Source organism: Podarcis muralis, chromosome 1, assembly GCF_964188315.1.
Source record: "Podarcis muralis chromosome 1, rPodMur119.hap1.1, whole genome shotgun sequence".
Taxonomy (NCBI): domain Eukaryota; kingdom Metazoa; phylum Chordata; class Lepidosauria; order Squamata; family Lacertidae; genus Podarcis; species Podarcis muralis.
In genome coordinates this window covers 17,183,701-17,202,081 of record NC_135655.1, presented here as the reverse complement: position 1 = coordinate 17,202,081, position 18,381 = coordinate 17,183,701, and the positions used below count along the sequence as shown (strand labels likewise).

At 47.6% G+C, this 18,381-nt stretch overlaps 1 protein-coding gene across 3 annotated transcripts in view; it reads left to right on the top strand.

Moving 5' to 3' along the window:
- The window catches only part of WDR25 (WD repeat domain 25), a 92,802-nt gene extending 74,823 nt beyond the window's left edge, over positions 1-17,979 (top strand). For 2 of the 3 annotated variants that reach the window (XM_028709360.2, XM_028709450.2), the window contains exons 5-7: positions 8,196-8,366; positions 16,721-16,861; positions 17,258-17,979. In XM_028709360.2, coding sequence (XP_028565193.2) covers positions 8,196-8,366; positions 16,721-16,861; positions 17,258-17,479 — 534 coding nt within the window. In that variant the 3' untranslated portion in view covers positions 17,480-17,979. Of the gene's footprint in view, positions 1-8,195; positions 8,367-13,550; positions 15,697-16,720; positions 16,862-17,257 lie in introns of those variants that run through there. The other variant, XM_028709541.2, reaches the window with a different exon arrangement.
- The last annotated feature ends 402 nt before the right edge of the window (positions 17,980-18,381 follow it).

Sequence of the window (18,381 nt, the reverse complement as noted above, 5' to 3'; positions counted from 1 at the left end):
TAGACTACTGGCAGTGTGTGTGTGTAGAATTACATGCAAAGGAATGGGGTAGGGAATACAAAGACTGATAGTCAATACTATTTATTTATTGCCTGCAAATCGCCCTAAGGTCACAGGGCAGGTCACAACATTTTGTTGTTGTTTAGTCATTTAGTCATGTCCGACTCTTCGTGACCCCATGGACCAGAGCACGCCAGGCCCTTCTGTCTTCCACTGCCTCCTCCCGCAGTTTGGTCAAACTCATGCTGGTAGCTTCGAGAACACTGTCCAACCATCTCGTCCTCTTTCGTCCCCTTCTCCTTGTGCCCTCAATCTTCCCCAACATCAGGGTCTTTTCCAGGGAGTCTTCTCTTCTCATGAGGTGGCCAAAGTATTGGAGCCTCAGCTTCAGGATCTGTCCTTCCAGTGAGCACTCAGGGCTGATTTCCTTAAGAATGGATAGGTTTGATCTTCTGGCAGTCCATGGGACTCTCAAGAGTCTCCTCCAGCACCATAATTCAAAAGCATCAATTCTTCGGCGATCAGCCTTCTTTATGGTCCAGCTCTCACTTCCATACATCAGTACTGGGAAAACCATAGCTTTTACTATATGAACCTTTGTTGGCAAGGTGATGTCTCTACTTTTTAAGATGCTGTCTAGGTTTGTCATTGCTTTTCTCCCAAGAAGTCACAACATTAAAACACAATACAGTGGTGCCTCGCAAGACGAAATTAATTCGTTCCGCAAGTTTTTTCTTCTTGCGAGTTTTTCGTCTTGCGAAGCACGGTTTCCCATAGGAATGCATTGAAAATCAATTAATGCGTTCCTAGGGAAACAGCTTGCCAGGCTGGCGGTGCGGAGAAGGGCTTTTCTCCCCACCGCAAGCCTTCAGGACAGGTACGGGAACAGAGGGGAAGGCGCGCAGCGCTTTCCCTCTGTTCCCGGGGCTTGCGTGGGAGGAGGGTTTTTCCTCCCCACCGCCAACATTCAGAACAGCATTCTGAATGTTGGCGGTGGGAAGGGAAACCCTCCTCCCACCGCAAGTCTCGGGCGGCGGGAGGCAGCGTTCCCGTCCCCCCGCCCGGCTTCGGTGTGATGCTCCAAAGCCGCGCGGAGGGAGGAGGAGTTCCCGCCCCCCCGCCCGGCTTCGGAGCGATGCTCCAAAGCCGCGCGGAGGGAGGAGGAGTTCCCGCCCCCCCGCCCGGCTTCGGAGCGATGCTCCAAAGCCGCGCGGAGGGAGGCAGCGTTCCCGTCCCCCCGCCCGGCTTCGGTGCGATGCTCCAAAGCCGCGCGGGGGGAGGAGGAGTTCCCGCTCCCCCGACCGGCTTCGGAGCGATGCTCCAAGCCGCGCGGAGGGAGGAGGAGTTCCCGCCCCCCCGCCCGGCTTCGGAGCGATGCTCCAAAGCCGCGCGGAGGGAGGCAGCGTTCCCGTCCCCCCGCCCGGCTTCGGTGCGATGCTCCAAAGCCGCGCGGGGGGAGGAGGAGTTCCCGCCCCCCCGCCCGGCTTCGGAGCGATGCTCCAAAGCCGCGCGGAGGGAGGCAGCGTTCCCGTCCCCCCGCCCGGCTTCGGTGCGATGCTCCAAAGCCGCGCGGGGGGAGGAGGAGTTCCCGCTCCCCCGCCCGGCTTCGGAGCGATGCTCCAAAGCCGCGCGGAGGGAGGAGGAGTTCCCGCCCCCCCGCCCGGCTTCGGAGCGATGCTCCAAAGCCGCGCGGAGGGAGGCAGCGTTCCGGTCCCCCCGCCCGGCTTCGGTGCGATGCTCCAAAGCCGCGCGGGGGGAGGAGGAGTTCCCGCTCCCCCGCCCGGCTTCGGAGCGATGCTCCAAAGCCGCGCGGAGGGAGGAGGAGTTCCCGCCCCCCCGCCCGGCTTCGGAGCGATGCTCCAAAGCCGCGCGGAGGGAGGCAGCGTTCCGGTCCCCCCGCCCGGCTTCGGTGCGATGCTCCAAAGCCGCGCGGAGGGAGGAGGAGTTCCCTCCCCCCCGCCCGGCTTCGGAGCGATGCTCCAAAGCCGCGCGGAGGGAGGCAGCGTTCCCGTCCCCCCACCCGGCTTCGGTGCGATGCTCCAAAGCCGCGCGGGGGGAGGAGGAGTTCCCGCTCCCCCGCCCGGCTTCGGAGCGATGCTCCAAAGCCGCGTGGAGGGAGGAGGAGTTCCCGCCCCCCCGCCCGGCTTTGGAGCGATGCTCCAAAGCCGCGCGGAGGGAGGCAGCGTTCCCGTCCCCCCGCCCGGCTTCAGTGCGATGCTCCAAAGCCGCGCGGGGGGAGGAGGAGTTCCCGCTCCCCCGCCCGGCTTCGGAGCGATGCTCCAAAGCCGCGCGGAGGGAGGCAGCGTTCCCGTCCCCCCGCCCGGCTTCAGTGCGATGCTCCAAAGCCGCGCGGGGGGAGGAGGAGTTCCCGCTCCCCCGCCCGGCTTCGGAGCGATGCTCCAAAGCCGCGCGGAGGGAGGAGGAGTTCCCGCCCCCCCGCCCGGCTTCGGTGCGATGCTCCAAAGCCGCGCGGAGGGAGGCAGCGTTCCCGTCCCCCCGCCCGGCTTCGGTGCGATGCTCCAAAGCCGCGCGGAGGGAGGCAGCATTCCCGCCCCCCCGCCCGGCTTCGGTGCGATGCTCCAAAGCCGCGCGGAGGGAGGAGGAGTTCCCGCCCCCCCGCCCGGCTTCGGTGCATCGTTCCGAAGCCGGGCGGCGGGAGGAGGTCCGAGGACAGTGGGGAAGTCGCGCTTCCCCGCTGTCCGGGAGATTTCCCTATGGGCTGTCGTCTTGCGAAGCAAGCCCATAGGGAAATTCGTTTTGCGAAGCGCCTCCAAAACGGAAAACCCTTTCGTCTAGCGGGTTTTCCGTCTTGCGAGGCGTTCGTCTTGCGGGGTACCACTGTATTAAAAACAATTAAAAACAGCTTACAACCACAAAAACAGGCAGGCCCTAAAAACATGCACCTCAGTTGCCAAAAGCCAGGGTAAAGAGGTGCATTTTCAGCATTTTCTGGAAGCTGTACAATGAAGGTGCCGTAGGATCTTTGTATAACCCCAGGACTACCTGCAGCTTCCAAACTGTCTCCGAAGGCAGCCCCATTTTAAGCTCTTTGTGGTAGTCCATGGAGCCTTTAAGTTACCAAGGCATGGATAACTGGCTAGATTGTTGCTGTCTAGGGGTGCAGTCAGTGGATAAACCTCTACGGATAGAAGTCCTTTATGCCTTTCGAAACTCAAGAGACAAAGACAAGTGCTGCACCACTCCCTAACTGTGCACCTTATCTTGCATGGAAAGTAGAGTCCCTTCTGGAGCTGATTGAAACAGCTCCCTGGATCAACAGAGCCGCCACCTTGTCAAGATTCTGTTTCAGTTTCTTGCCCCATATCCACTTGACTATTGTTGTGACCCCTCCCAGACAGAGCTACCCTTGTAGCAGTTATTAGTATATTTGGTTCACATTACTGCAATACCCACTATGTGGGGCTGCCTTTGAGGATTGCCAATTAGAGCTGCGCGCTTATTAACAGAGACCAGACATGGAGATCTATCCCATCAGGTCTTGTGAATATACATAGGCTTCCAGCCCATTTCCAAGCAAAATTCAAGGGACTGGTTTTGACTTAAAGAGCCCTATATAACATGGGACCAGAGTATCTGAAGGATTGGCTTTAGACCTCCATTAACCTGTAATTGTGGTTCGAGGACCCGACCCCCGCTTGGTGGAATAAAGACACGTTGACACAGAATATAAGGTTAATGGGCAAGGAAAGGCCACAACTTTATTGATTACAGCAAGTGAGAAGGTATTGGCTTAGGCATTGGACCACGGAAGATTTGACTCCACCCACTCGAAGAGGGGTGAGTCTGAAGAGGGGGTTAACCACCAGTCGGGGGAGCCTGTTGATGCTAATACAACTATAAGCTCTCCCCTGATGACACCGAGGGTTGTGCCATGGCCCCCCGCCACACAGGCATCGGACAGGATTCACGACCGCCGGATTCCTATAACGGAATACCCAAATTTGAAGGGGTAGGTGATGGCCACACTTTGCTCTTCCACACACCAACAACACATTCCAATGCCTAACCACCAAATACCAAGAAAGTTGTGACGATTGTTACGAGGTAGGTGAAAAGACCAAAAGGCCTAATGCCAGTTGGAAAAATTCCTACCAGGCCCCCTGGGCAACCTGGGCAACCAACTATAGGTCCATAGCAAAGTCAAGAGAAAAGCTAAGCCCTAACGGAGAGGTGGGTGGGTGACTCTTGACGAGAAGGTGAGCAAATGGGACGAATGGCTGGCGCGGCTGCGTCTTGAGCAGCAAACCACGCCCCGACCAAGCCACCCGATTGGGTGCCCAACCGGGGGCGTGGCACGCCAGCCATGTGGATGGGGCAGGGGGCGTAACGCCCCCTGCATGACGCGGGAGTCATCTCCCGCCCACAACACCTCCCCTCCAGAAGGAGGAGAGGCCTTTTGAGATCAGCCACCGAGGCCTTGCTCTCGGTCCCTCTGCCATCTGTGGTAAGGGGGATGGTGTTTGGAGACAGGGCCTTTTCAGCTGTGGCACCCACTTCTCAAATTCCCTCCCCAGAAATCACCTGGGATGATCTTTGTTTTCTTTTCAGCTCCCAGTGGAAAGCCTTGTTCTTTGCCCAGGCCTTTTAGCTTGTGTGACTTATTTTTACGCTGGTGTTTTGTTCTGCTGCACTCTGCTCTGAACCTACTTTTCTATATTTACTGTTACATTCCTTCTATCAGTTAATTTGTAAGACTTGCTGAGACCTTTGGCTGAAGGGCAGCGAATAAATATTACAAACAAGAACATAAATATGGGTGTGAGAGAGAGAATGAACAGAAGCGAAGTGCTCTGCATTTCCCTGTGAAAGCCTGTGGGGCAACTTCAAACTGCTGTGTGGTCAGGCTTGATGCTTTATAGTCCGGCTACGCCTTGCTCATGCAATGAGTCCAAAGCTGCAAAAATGTGGAGTCCAGATTTGTTGCACTCATTTCTGGAGTTCACAACTGCAAATCGAAGGAGGCAGCGCATCAGTGCAGAAGCGGCTTTTGACTCCAGCTCAATGTATGCTTTTCACAGTATTAAAAGTGGACGAGTCTCTTGTGTGGCCAAAGGATCTTCCTTGAAGTAAGCCTTCAGCTTCAAACTCTCTTTAAGTAAGAAAAAAAATCCAGCATAATACTGGGTTGTTGTTTTTTTGTTAACATCCGACACTATTGTGCCTCTATCTGAAAGCCGTTTGTGATTGCCCGGGAATATTGAGCTTCAGTAAGCAGGCTTTCGAAAACCTGTTTGTATGTGTGAAATAAACCTGCTCATATAAAGAAGCAAAAACCCCCACCAACAACACATTTTCCTCTTCTACCAAATGGATGAGCTTACTGAAGTATGCCAGGATTTTAAAAGTGCAGAGTTTAAATAACAGTGTTTTCTTTCAGAAACCTACCAGAGCACAAATTTGGTGAAGTATCTTAGCACTAAAGCAATGTTTTCCAACATTCTTAGTTTGCTGTTTCTTGTAGGCCTGGTAGCCTTGTTTTCAAGCTTTAGATTTGGAGATATGAACAGCCAACTACAGGCCTGAGGAAGCCCTGGATCTCCTAGCACACATCCAGGCTTCCTGGAAGGAGAGGAAGTGCTTCTGTTGCTGTGGTGATGGATCCACACTTCCCTGCCATTTTGTTCTTCCTCTTGACTCTCCTCATCTTTGATTCTACTGCCAAGATGACTGAGGCATTGTTGTTGTTCCAGCAGGCTTTGGCATGCATCTTGGTGGGTTCTGAGTACAGCCTTTTGCAGAATTGTGAGCTCAGATCACGTTGCAAGTGGCTAATTCCTGAAATGGATATTATATGTTTTTGAAGTTGGTGTGTTCAATACTGCAAGTATAACATGGCCCAGTTTAGGTGAGAACAATGTGTCCCCATCCAGTTCCCATCTTGTTTGGGGGTTTTGTCCCATGTCTAAACCATGACACAGAGGTAGGTAAGTGGATTACAAACCATCTGAAGATGTTTAAGGTTCCTTTGGAAAGAGCTGGAGGTCACTAGTGCAGAGCACGTGGTTTGCATTCAGGTCCAATCCCTGGAATCTCCAGGCAGGTCTAGGAAAGACCATGTAAAAGCCATTCCCAATCGGGAAATAGACGCTACTGGGCTAGACACACTGAACTACTGCAGCTGTGGTTGGACTACAACTCCCGTCATCCCTGACCACTGGTCCTGCAAGCAGGGGATGATGGAAGTTGTAGTCCAACAACAGCTAGGGGCCCAAGATTGATGAGAAACACTGGACTAATGGAATGGCTCAGGGATAACAGGGATGGGTTACCTGTGGCCTTCCAGATTTTGCTGGACTACAACTCACATCATCCCTGCTGGTTGAGGCTGAAGGGGGCTGGAGTCCAACCATATCTGGAGGGCAGCATATTCCTCATCCCTTTGATTGACAGAAAAGTGGTTTCATACATTCCTATGATCAGGTTCCACTTTCCCAAAATTCAATCAAGAGGTGACAAAAATCAAGTGAGCACAAATAGAAAGGCAACTTGCTGTCTAGTTTCTTCCTACCTCTCTATGTTTTTTATTTTTTATTTTCCACAGCTCTTTTGTCTTGATGATGCAGTGTTAAGCATCTTCGAAACAAGAGGGGGGAAAGATCCATGCGGCATTCCTCGGGTGCAAGTACAACATATTTACATCCGGAGGCACATTCTGCAGGGCTTTCAAGTAAACACTGGGTTTATGAGCGCCCTAATTACGTATTTTGTTTCGTTTCGGTTTTGAAGCATCTTAATCAGAGATTAAAATACAAATGCTTATTCTGAGACTCCCAGCCACTGTTTTCTCGCTTCTTCTCCCTTTGCTTTCATGTCCCCCGTCTGCAACTAATTAGCTTCTGTCCCTCTGCCTGCCTGTCTAGCGCTCTCTGCACTTTTGTGCTTTCCTCCCTTCTGATCTTTCCAACTGTCAATATTAACTCCTTTCCCTTCCAAAGGGTCTTGTTGCCAGGCAACCGTTTCCTGTACTGCGTGCTCGTCAGAGCGCCCCTCCCTCTCCCACTAGAAGCCCACGCGTTCCTTGTGCAACTTTAAATAATTCAGAAATGTTGCTGCAGATTTTCCGATTGCAAGCTCTTCCCTCCCTCCCTGCCGGCCACCCCTAACCAAAATTTTCATTCTCCGGGCAGTTGCTGCTAGCGGTGGAGACCTTTTTTTTAAATATGTAAACTGTTATTTATTTTGACAGTCATTTTCCCAGCCAGTAGCTTACAAGTTCTCTTCTGGTAATGCTCCTTGACTTTCTCAGGGAGTTACCCATGTGTGATCATTTCTTTGCAGAAATAAAAATCAATTTACTCTTAGCATGCAGATACTGAAAAAGAAGAAGTTTTAATTGCTTTGCGTGCCATGCATGATCCCTTGGAAGTTGTGGTGGAATGCAGTTGTCTCATTTTAATAGTATCCTGATTGAGAACCAGTATTGTTCTAGTACCGTAACTATGGGTTACACCAACTATATCTCTTCCAAAAGCAGCATAGATTTCTCAGCTTTGACCTAAAAAGGTGACTACAGTGGTGCCCCGCAAGACGAATGCCTCGCAAGACGAAAAACTCGCTAGACGAAAGGGTTTTCCGTTTTTTGAGTCGTTCTGCAAGACGAATTTCCCTATGGGCTTGCTTCGCAAGACGAAACGTCTTGCAGGTTCTTGCGAGTTTGTTTCATTTTTCTTAAAGCCGCTAAGCCGCTAATAGCCGCTAAGCCGCTAATAGCCGTGCTTCGCAAGACGAAAAAAACGGAAGATGAAGAGACTCGCGGAACGGATTAATTTCGTCTTGCGAGGCACCACTGTATGCATTTAGAGCCTATGACTTCCCTCAAAGAATCATGGGAACTGTAGTTACTTAAGGCTGTTGGGCATTGTAGGAATCATTGGGGCAAAGTCATGTGCTTTAAATGTATAGCATATCTGCAGCCTTAACCGTGAGAGATGACGGTGTTTTGGTATGTGTGCAGAGATTAGAGAGCATGCTAAAAATGTAAAAGCCAATGTGGTCCCACCTCCATCTTGAGTTCTTCCCCTGAACTTGAATGGACATTCTCCCTCCTCTTCTTGCGACCCACTAATGTTTTGCATTAAAATAGCCTTTTTCTGCTTGCAAAGGCAATATGTCTTGAGAAGCCACCGGAACAACGGTTGTTTTATGGTTTTTAATCTTTTTTTTTTTAACCACAGGTAATAAAAGTTTACAAAGCTGCGGTACAGCAAACCTTAGATATCATGTTCCTCCCTGAAGGGAAAGAATTTCTTACCAGCACTGATGCAGTAAGCCAAGATTCAGCTGACCGTACCATCATTGCCTGGGATTTCCACACAGCTGCAAAGATCTCCAATCAAATCTACCATGTGAGACTTTTATTTACTTTTTTATTTACTTCTACGATGGCTCAATCACTATTCCGTTAAAAAAGAAAAGAAAAAAGCCCAGAGCAAATTTTTCTCTGGAAGCCGCTGGAACAAATTTGCTTCCCCCAGTCAAAAGGATGCTGAAGATTCATCCTCAGAACTAGGAGGTGGGAAGATGGACTGTTTTGGATGGGTTTGCAGTCCCTTGGAAGGAGCAAGTCCATAGCTTGGGGGTAGTCTTGGATCCCAGTATTGTCGCTGAAGGTTCAGGTGACTTTGGTGGCTAGGAGAACCAATTGCCAACTACGGCTGGTTTGCCAAAGTTGGACAGAGATCACTGGGCCACTGTACTCCTTGCTCTACTAATTTCTAGACTGTGCAATGCAATCTCTGTGGGGCCGCCCTTGGAAGGCAACTCGGAAACTGGTCCGGAATTTTTAAAAACAGCTGCACTGGTTGTCTGTTCGTTTCTGAGCCCAATTCAAGGTGTTCACATTAGTGTTCAAAACCCTAAATGACTCAGGCCCAAAATATATGAATGACTCCCTCCTTCGCTACAGACCTTCTTGGGTGTTAAGATCAGCAGAGGGGGCGGCGGCGGCTATTAGTAGTTTCACCACTCTCAGGTATTGTGAGTGCTTTTACAGAGAGGATGGATGCCCCAGGACAGGGCCTTTTCTGTGGCAGCCCCAAAGTTGTAGAATTCCTTCTCCACAGAAACGCATCTGGTCCTTTCATTGCGAAGTTTCCTTTGTATCCTGAAGGTACATTTCTTTACCCTGGCCTTTGACCCTTGTGAGAGATATATAAATATTAGGATTGATCCTATTTGTGAGCTTGTAATATATTTTAAACTGTTTTTAATACTGTACTCTGGGACCGTATGGGAAAGGACAGGTAAGAAATCAGGTAAAGGGTAAATTAGGTAAAGGGACCCCTGACTATTAGGTCCAGTCGTGGCTGACTCTGGGGTTGCGGCACTCATCTTGCTTTATTGGCCGAGGGAGCCGGCGTACAGCTTCTGGGTCATGTGGCCAGCATGACTAAGCCGCTTCTGGCGAACCAGAGCAGCACACGGAAACGCCGTTTAACTTCCCACCAGAGCAGTACCTATTTATCTACTTGCACTTTGACGTGCTTTCGAACTGCTAGGTTGGCAGGAGCAGGGACCGAGCAACGGGAGCTCACCCCGTCACGGGGATTCAAACCGCCGACCTTCTGATCAGCAAGTCCTAGGCTCTGTGGTTTAACCCACAGCGCCACCCGTGTCCCTTTCTAATTGTTATTATTATTGGCATTATTACTATTTTGTCCTTCATCCAACAGGACTCTGCTGCATTGTGCTGCAATCTGTAGGTGCAGAGCTCAGGAGAAACAGCAGAGCACCCTTCATTATTTTGCATGGATAGTTGGAAGTAGGCCTCATGAAGTTCAGTGGGATTTGCTCCCAAGTTCTTGTCAGAGCACTACAATATTAATTTCTTCAAGGTGTTATTATCCTTGAATTGATAGCTTTACATCTTGAGTTCTGGATCAGCAAGCTGCCTGAAAAATGGCACCTTGCCCGGGAGTCTGCTATGGTGGAGGCTATTGTTTGTGTATCTTGCTAGCTTCAGATTGTTAGGCCCAGGTAGTGCAGTCTTAGCAATGATAACAATAATCACCTTCCCACTTTCCACAGTGCCAAGTAAACTTCCCAAACTCTTGTTAGCCTGGAAAGAGCCCCGTTTCTCAACAGCATCTTGGAGCCTTATTAAGTTACCGTATTTTTCGCTCTATAAGACGCACCAGACCACAAGACACACCTAGTTTTTGGAGGAGGAAAACAAGAAAAGAAATATTCTGAATCTCAGAAGCCAGAACAGCAAGAGAGATCACTGCGCAGTGAAAGCAGCAATCCCTCTTGCTGTTATGGCTTCTGTGATAGCTGCGCAGCCTGCATTCGCTCCATAAGACGCACACACATTTCCCCTTACTTTTTAGGAGGGAAAAAGTGAGTCTTATAGAGCAAAAAATTAAGTCCGTCTGTGCAGCACCTGGTCTAAATTGTTTTTGATTCCATTTTGCTACACACTGATCACATTTGCTTTACAATGGAAGGTTGCAACTGACACTACAGCCCAGCACTTCTGTACTCAAGCCATTTTTTACATTGTTTTATTTTATTTTTGTACGAAGCACATTTTAGACAATAATTATGCTTCTTTAACAGCCCTTAATTTACTCTTTGATTATAAATGTCAAACGAACCAGAGAACTATTCATGCATTTGTTTCAAGCATATTTATATTTCATTTACTATGCACGCTCATCAGGGAGTGAACCCCCATTGAACACAGTGGGACTTGCTTCTGAAGTAAATATGCATGGTGGCGCACCGTTAGAAATGTCAACCTGGGCTGATTAGTGATGTAGCAAAGAGCTGATTCACGCATGCATGCTAATCTCTTGATTATTTAGTCCTTGATTCCTCTCACTCCGTGGGCTTGTAACCAGACAGCTCTCTGCCTGGCCGCAACCATTATTTTATGGTTGAGGTAGGATTGGAACTCGGGAACATCAGACACATCGCTCTGTCCACAAGTCCCCATTGGTTCTCTAGCACATTCTTGAGTTCCAACCGGATTCCTTGTAGCTGTCAAATCATGAAACATATTATTCGTCACACTGCTCAGTTTTGGGGAGAGGATGTTCAGTCTTCTATTCACAGGCAGGAGGAACTGTGGGTCAGTGTTAGAGCTCGTAATTTGCAGGTAGATGGTCCTAGGTTCAGTCCCTGGCAAGGCACGTTAAAGGGAATTAGGTATCAGGTAGTGGGAACTAATAATAATAATAAGAAGAAGAGTTTGGATTTGATATCCCGCTTTATCACTACCCTGGGGAGTCTCAAAGCGGCTAACATTCTCCTTTCCCTTCCTCAAACACTCTGTGAGGGGAGTGGGGCTGAGAGACTTCAGAGAAGTGTGAGTAGCCCAAGGTCACACAGCAGCCGCATGTGGAGGAGCGGAGATGCGAACCCGGTTACCCAGATTACGAGGCTACCGCTCTTAACCACTACACCACACTGGCTCTCTAACTGAGTCTCTAACTGAGACTCTATAGTGCTATTCCCATTTAGAGTAGTCTGTACTGGGCTGGTTGGGCAAATATTTATTTATAATAAATTTTATTTTTTAGTTTTTCAAAAATATTTTGACAAAAATAGAGATCCAATATTTCCCAACAAATATGTTTATTTTGACTCCCCCCCCTTTTGTGGTTTCTTATTTTTATTTTTATTTTATATTTGTAACGCTGCATTTCCTTCATTATTCCAATTATTAATTACTCCCTAGTTTTCCTTTAGCATTAATTTTAACTGTCTGGTTTAAGTTAAGCCTGCTAACGAACTTACATGGGTACGGTAACTTTTCAAATAACCCACAAATTTTCCCCAGTCTTTGATGAAGTTTTTTGGACAAATATTTATTTATTAAATTTGTATGCCTCCCTGTACCTGTAGATCTCAGGGCGGTTCACAGCATAATAGTCTGATAAAAGGTAGGTCCCTGTGTTCCTCCTAGGAAGAAATCCTCCTTATACTAAATATCTCTAAAGCTGATTCACAACTTTCCTTTGGTGTGTAGGGTCTACACACAGTGGGACACAGGAGCAAGCTTCAGGCTTGCAAGGCTATTGCTATTGCATTTAAAATTCACCTGTGAATCAGGGACTCAGGTACCTCCACTAAAAATGAGAGGACAAGGATCATAGATGTTGTGTAGCCATATGTACCCTGGGAGCGTTGTGTTGTGTTGTGTTATGTCTTGTTCCATCAGGGCAGACATTTCGGCTTGCCAGGCAGAATGATCGCCCCTCTCCTCTCCCCACGCCCTGTTCTGGGGGGTTCTCCCGATCTCCGCAGGGCTATTTTGGGGGGGGGGGCGCACATGGGGACAGGAGGGGGAAAGCTTCCTGTTGCAAAGGTGGAAGTCAGGCTTCCACAGATGGGAATCATTAGCTGAATCCACAGGAACCTACTCCTAGGGGTCAAGGTCCCTTCACTTCCTCCATAAAATATTTGAGGAGGCAATGCCCTCTCAAAGTTGATGGGCATTGCCATTCAAATGGTGTGTGTGTCTTGTGATCAGTTATGGAGTTTATTCAAGTTGGTGCCCCTGGCGGAATCCCGCCCTCTGCAGTAGCTCGGGGGTCATTCCTGTGCACTTCTGTGGGATGAAACGTGAACCCGCTCTCAGATTTCAGTCTTGGGCTTTTGGCACAGCTAGGGAAGCTGTGGCCATTGGCCTAGTTTCAAATTCCAAGCATTTAATCTGGCTCCTCCCACTTTGGTGTTGCTCTGGCAACTGCTGGCTGTGACCCCACCCACTATTCTCAGGTGCCCCTAACACAGGCTTCCTCAAACTCAGCCATCCAGATGTTTTGAGACTAGCTAGGGATCATGGGAGTTGTAGGCCAAAAACATCTGTAGGGCCGAGTTTGAGGAAGCCCGCCCTAACAGATTATTTTGTGGAAATGAGGCTCTTGACAGGAGAAACAGATTCCCTACACCTGCTTTTTTAGGAGCAGGAAGTTGTTAGACACCTCCCTGTTGTTAGTTTCTTGCAACTTCCTGAAGAATGAAGCTGGCTGCTTTTAGAACCGCCATCTTGTGCAGTGTAATGATTTTGCACCATTTTTAAAAGGCGTTTCCTACATAAATCCATCCGTTTCACATATAGTAGGAAGTCTGCGGAAACTCAAGTCTCTTTTGAAAACATAAAGAATCAGGGTCAGTTTGCATCCATTTATCTCTGAAAAGAACAATTCTGTCCTCGCGGAGAGATGGAGTGGATGATTTAATAGAACTTGCCCATTCCCAACTTTCCGTGATTGCCTTTGTCCGGATTTGCAGATGCACAATCCAGTGCATAAATTGTGATAGTAGGTTAGTCATTTGCACTTCAAAAGCAACGCGCTTCAGTGAATAAGAAACTGCAGAGCACTCAGTTCTGATGTATTCAGAAGCTTAAACAAAATGATTTCCTTGGGAGTTAAAAAGGAGAGTGTTATTGAATGGGGCAGTTTACTGCGCTCTCTAGAGCTAGCGTGAAATTGAGGGTTGGTTTGGGGGTGTTTTTTTGGTAAACAATTACCCAAAAAAAATGCCTTTAGTTTCATAAATTTCCATCTCTAATCTTTCAGATGGAAGGCTGCGTGCACTCCCAATTCACTGAAAAGTCAATTTCCACTTTCATCGAGGGTAAACACCATTCATTGAGCCAAAACAGCTTCCATAGTTTGCCTTTCTTTCTCTCTTTTCTAAAACAGCTGACTTTTGCATCTGAGCCTCCTGTCCATTCTACACTGGAACAAATGACCTGATCCGTCCTTTATATAGGATAAGGCTGTCAATGGCTACCAGCCATGATGTCTAGATAGATAGATGATATATATGGATTATTTATGGATTTTTGTATTGATACACCAGAAGAAGTGGTTAATTCAATTGAAACACTAAATGTCTGGGTTCAGATCGTTTAAGAGCTGGTATGGTAAAAACCTCAGACAAAACCAGTTCAGGTATTATATATGGGAGGAACGGCTTAGATTAAAAGTGGTGAATCTCTTTCACTGTTGCGGCTTCCTAAAAACTGGCTCCGGGGAGGAATCTGTGGGAAATAAGCGATGCTCATGTTGGTGGCTATATTTTAACTATGTGCTGTGTGAAGAAGTTACTCCTTGAACTTCTGCAAATGTTGCATTACTTCTAGGTTGCTGATACCTCCCTCTTGTGCATAGGAGTCAACTCCTAGGAGCCAACCCCACCCATAAAATATTTGAGGAAGTTGATGGGCATTGCCATTCAAATGGTGTGCATGTGCAAGCAATCATGTGATTGCTTATGCTGGGCAGGGCTTACCTGCCCCTCCCCCCAATATTTAATTCAAGTTGACACCCCTTCTCATGTGTATGGGGGCTGATCATATGTCACAGCCTGAGTACCACAATGAGAAGGAATGAAAATTACTGAGGAGGTCACGGGAGATCTGCAAAATATATTGAAAAGCATTGAAAGTACTCAATTAATTGAGGTTCTCCCCCCCAGCAGATGCCTGCCCCCCAAACAAATCCTGCCCACGCCCATGGTCCTCCATGGTCATATGGATTTCCTTCCTCCACACTCCTGTTGGATAAATGCAGAACAATTTCCACCAGATTAGCACCTGGAAATATCTGCATTTTGTCTTTACGCACTATCATGTGGAGAAATTGGGAAAGATGGTCACAAAAGTTGATGTCCTGTTCCGGCGTGAGCAAGTGGTCAAAGGAAATGAGGCTGGCACTGGGATGTCCTGAAAGGGCTGCTTGAGTCCTGTTTTGCAGGAGCACAACTTTCTTTTAAGAAGCACTTCTCATTTCCTCCATCAACATTTGCTGCTTTCGTTGTTAAAAGGGAATAATTTGCAACACGTGTCCCGTCTCCCTGAAGTGACACGATCGTCAGTCGTACAAATTACTCCGATACGGCTGTGCAGCAAAGCGAGCAGAGCAAATTGTATGCAGGGTTGATTTTTGCTGCCGCTAAATCATATCACAGAAATGATTTCTGATTGTTCTGACACATGTGGGATTTCTTTGTGCGTTTTCATAGCATCAACTAAATAAATACTGCGCGGTTCATTTCTAACGTAAATTTATTACTTGTTGTAGGGTTGGATCAAATTCCTCGACTCAGTTTGTAGGTGGTGAAATCAGGGGTTGGAGGATTTTGCTCTGAGAGAGTGTAGTTTCATAAACAGGACACAAACACACACCCCAGCAAATACCCAGAAATTTGTCTTCTGGTTATTATTTTCTGCTCAAAACTCTATTGCTTGTTCATACAGGCAGATGAAGGAAGCAGTGGGGAGGAGTAGGGCACAGATACTACTGTCAACAATATGTAAATTGGGTTGGATCCACATTTGCACCCAGGTTTTCCACTGTGTTGTCGGGTAGAAGGTGCATTTTTCCAACAGTTCAGCTGGGGGAAAGGGCAGAAAAGAAAACCCTCGGAGAGTTTGTCAGAAAATCATTTTCAGGTTTCCTTTTTCCATTTAGTTCTGCTCACGTTTATTTAGTAGCCGTCGCCATGCACGGCATTCCACAGAAGACAGGCCCCTGCCCTGAGGAGCTTACAATAGAAAATTAGATGCAGGTGAAACAGAAGAAGGGCTGGGGAAGTGGACCTGCGTCAAAACAAGGAAAGATCGTAGATAGCTCAGTCGGTAGAGTGTGAGATTCTTGGTTCAAGCCCCACGTTGGGCAAAAGATTCCTGCATTGCTGGGGGTTGGACTAGATGATCCTCGGGATAATAATAATAATAATAATAATAATAATAATAATAATAATAATAATAATAATAATTTATTACTTATACCCCGCCCATCTGGCTGGGCTTCCCCAGCCACTCTGGGCGGCTTCCAAAAGAATATTAAAATACTATAATACATCAAACATTAAAAGCTTCCCGAAACAGTGCTGCCTTCAGATGTCTTCTAAAAGCCTGATAGTTGTTCTCTTTGACATCTGGTGGGAGGGTGTTCCACAGGGAAGGCGCCACTACCGAGAAGGCCCTCTGCCTGGTTCCCTGTAACTTGGCTTCTCGCAGTGAGGGAACCGCCAGAAGGCCCTCGGTGCTGGACCTCAGTGTCCGGGTAGAACGATGGGGGTGGAGATGCTCCTTCAGATATACTGGACCAAGGCCGTTTAGGGCTTTAAAGGTCAGCACCAACACTTTGAATTGTGCTCGGAAACGTACTGGGAGCCAATGTAGGTCTTTCAAGACTGGTGTTATGTGGTCTCTGCAGCCGCTCCCAGTCACCAGTCTAGCTGCCGCATTCTGGATTAGTTGTAGTTTCCGGGTCACCTTCAAAGGTAGCCCCACGTAGAGCGCATTGCAGTAATCCAAGCGGGAGATAACCAGAGCATGCACCACTCTGGCAAGGCAGTCCGCAGGCAGATAGGGTCTCAGCCTGCGTACCAGATGGAGCTGGTAGACAGCTGCCCTGGACACATATTTGACCTGTGCCTCCATGGACAGCTGAGAGTCCAAAATGACTCCCATGCTGCGCACCTGGTCCTTCAGGGGCACAGTTACCCCATTCAGGACCAGGGAATCCTCCACACCTGCCCGCCTCCTGTCCCCCAAAAACAGTACTTCTGTCTTGTCAGGATTCAACCTCAATCCCTTCCAACTCTGCAATATCACGATTCTATGATTATGTGGTTTGTTCTGCTCAGGCTCGATTATAGGCCTAGTACAATTTTGGAACTAGAACTTGGAGCCAAGGCTTTATCCTTCTGCTGTTCTTCCCAATTCTCCACACAGGAACGTTACACCTGCCCCAGTTTTGCACCACATCCTAAGGAGCCTGCCTTCGTTGCTCAGACAAATGGCAACTACCTGGCCTTGTTCTCTAGCCTGCGGCCCTACAGAATGAACAAAAAGAAGATATACGAAGGGCACAAGGTATCCTCCCCTCTCCGCAAACTCGTAATAGATCTTGCCCTTTTAAATGCCTGCTTATGCTTCTGATTTACAGCGGGGATAAAAATTAATCGACTTCAACCCTGTTCTCTATATTTTAGTTAATTTAGAACTAAACTGAGGAGCGAGTAGAGCTTAAAATACCTGCAAGTGTTATTAGTTGCTAATAGCCTTGTCACGTATAAACCGGCTGCCGCTAACAATGTAAAGTCCTTAATGGGGCTGTCTTAATAAACACCTAGGGAAGCAATTAGGCCATTATGGTAAAAACTGACATGTTTATTACACTATGAAATTTCGGGACGTTATAGATCATATCCCATTTCCTTAATTAACATCTTGATTTATTTAACCTCTTTCGGTTCCGGATTCTTGCAGGTTGAAGGATTTGCGATAGGCTGCGAGTTTTCCCCAGACGGAATGCTGCTCGTCACGGGGAGTTCGGAGGGCAAAGTGTTTTTCTACAACTATCGCACGGCTCGGATTGTTCGCACGCTGTCCGCGCAAAGCCAGGCCTGCGTGTGCGCAACTTTCCATCCAGTCCTTCCGTCGCTTCTTGCTACATGTGGCTGGGACGGAGTCATCAAGATCTGGCAATGATAATATCAGTGATCTTAAAAATCAACTATATATATATATATATGTCCTGTGTTTTGAAGTTTGCTTCCAAGTTTACTCTAGAGCAGGGTTTCCCAAACTTGGGTCTCTAGCTGTTTTTGGACTACAATTCCCATCATCCCTGACCACTGGTCGTGCTAGCTAGGGATCATGGGAGTTGTAGTCCCAAAACAGCTAGCGACCCAGGTTTGTGAAACCCTACTCTAGAATGCTGCTGGCTCAACCATACAGGTGCCCAACTTGCTTAGCTCATTTTTTCCCCTTCAAACTTTGCCTGGAGCTGTGATACTCTAGGGCAGTGATTCCCAAATATTTTGGGATCACAGCCTCTCTGGATCCATAAACTCATCCCCAATGCCCTCTACCCTACCCTACAAACTGCATTGTTCAGAACAGTGGTTTGCATGACCCGCTAAGGGAGATATTAACACAGTGAAGTCCGGAGCAGGAGCAATGAATTGCATGTTTATTCTTTTTTTTTTTTAATAAATATTTATTAAAGTTTAAACATTACAAAAAAGAAAAGAAAAACACAAGAGAAATATACAGGACATCAACAATACCTAAAAACAAGAAGAAAAAAGAAAACAAAAACATTAAAAAGAAACTGCAAAAAAGAACAGACATACATACAAAAGAACCCTATATTTTCATATCCTTATCTTTCATTAGCTTATTTCCTCGACTTCCTCACACCTCCTTTTTTGTATTCTAATTCAATTAAATGTTCTAGCAAGTCCTTTCCCTCTTTCACAAATTTAGTTCCATAATTTAATTTAACAAAATTTTAAACTTAAATTTACATTTTTACCCAATGTTGGCTATTCATACTTAATTCTTTATAATATTTCTACTAAAGTCATATAACTTCTTTCCAGCATCTT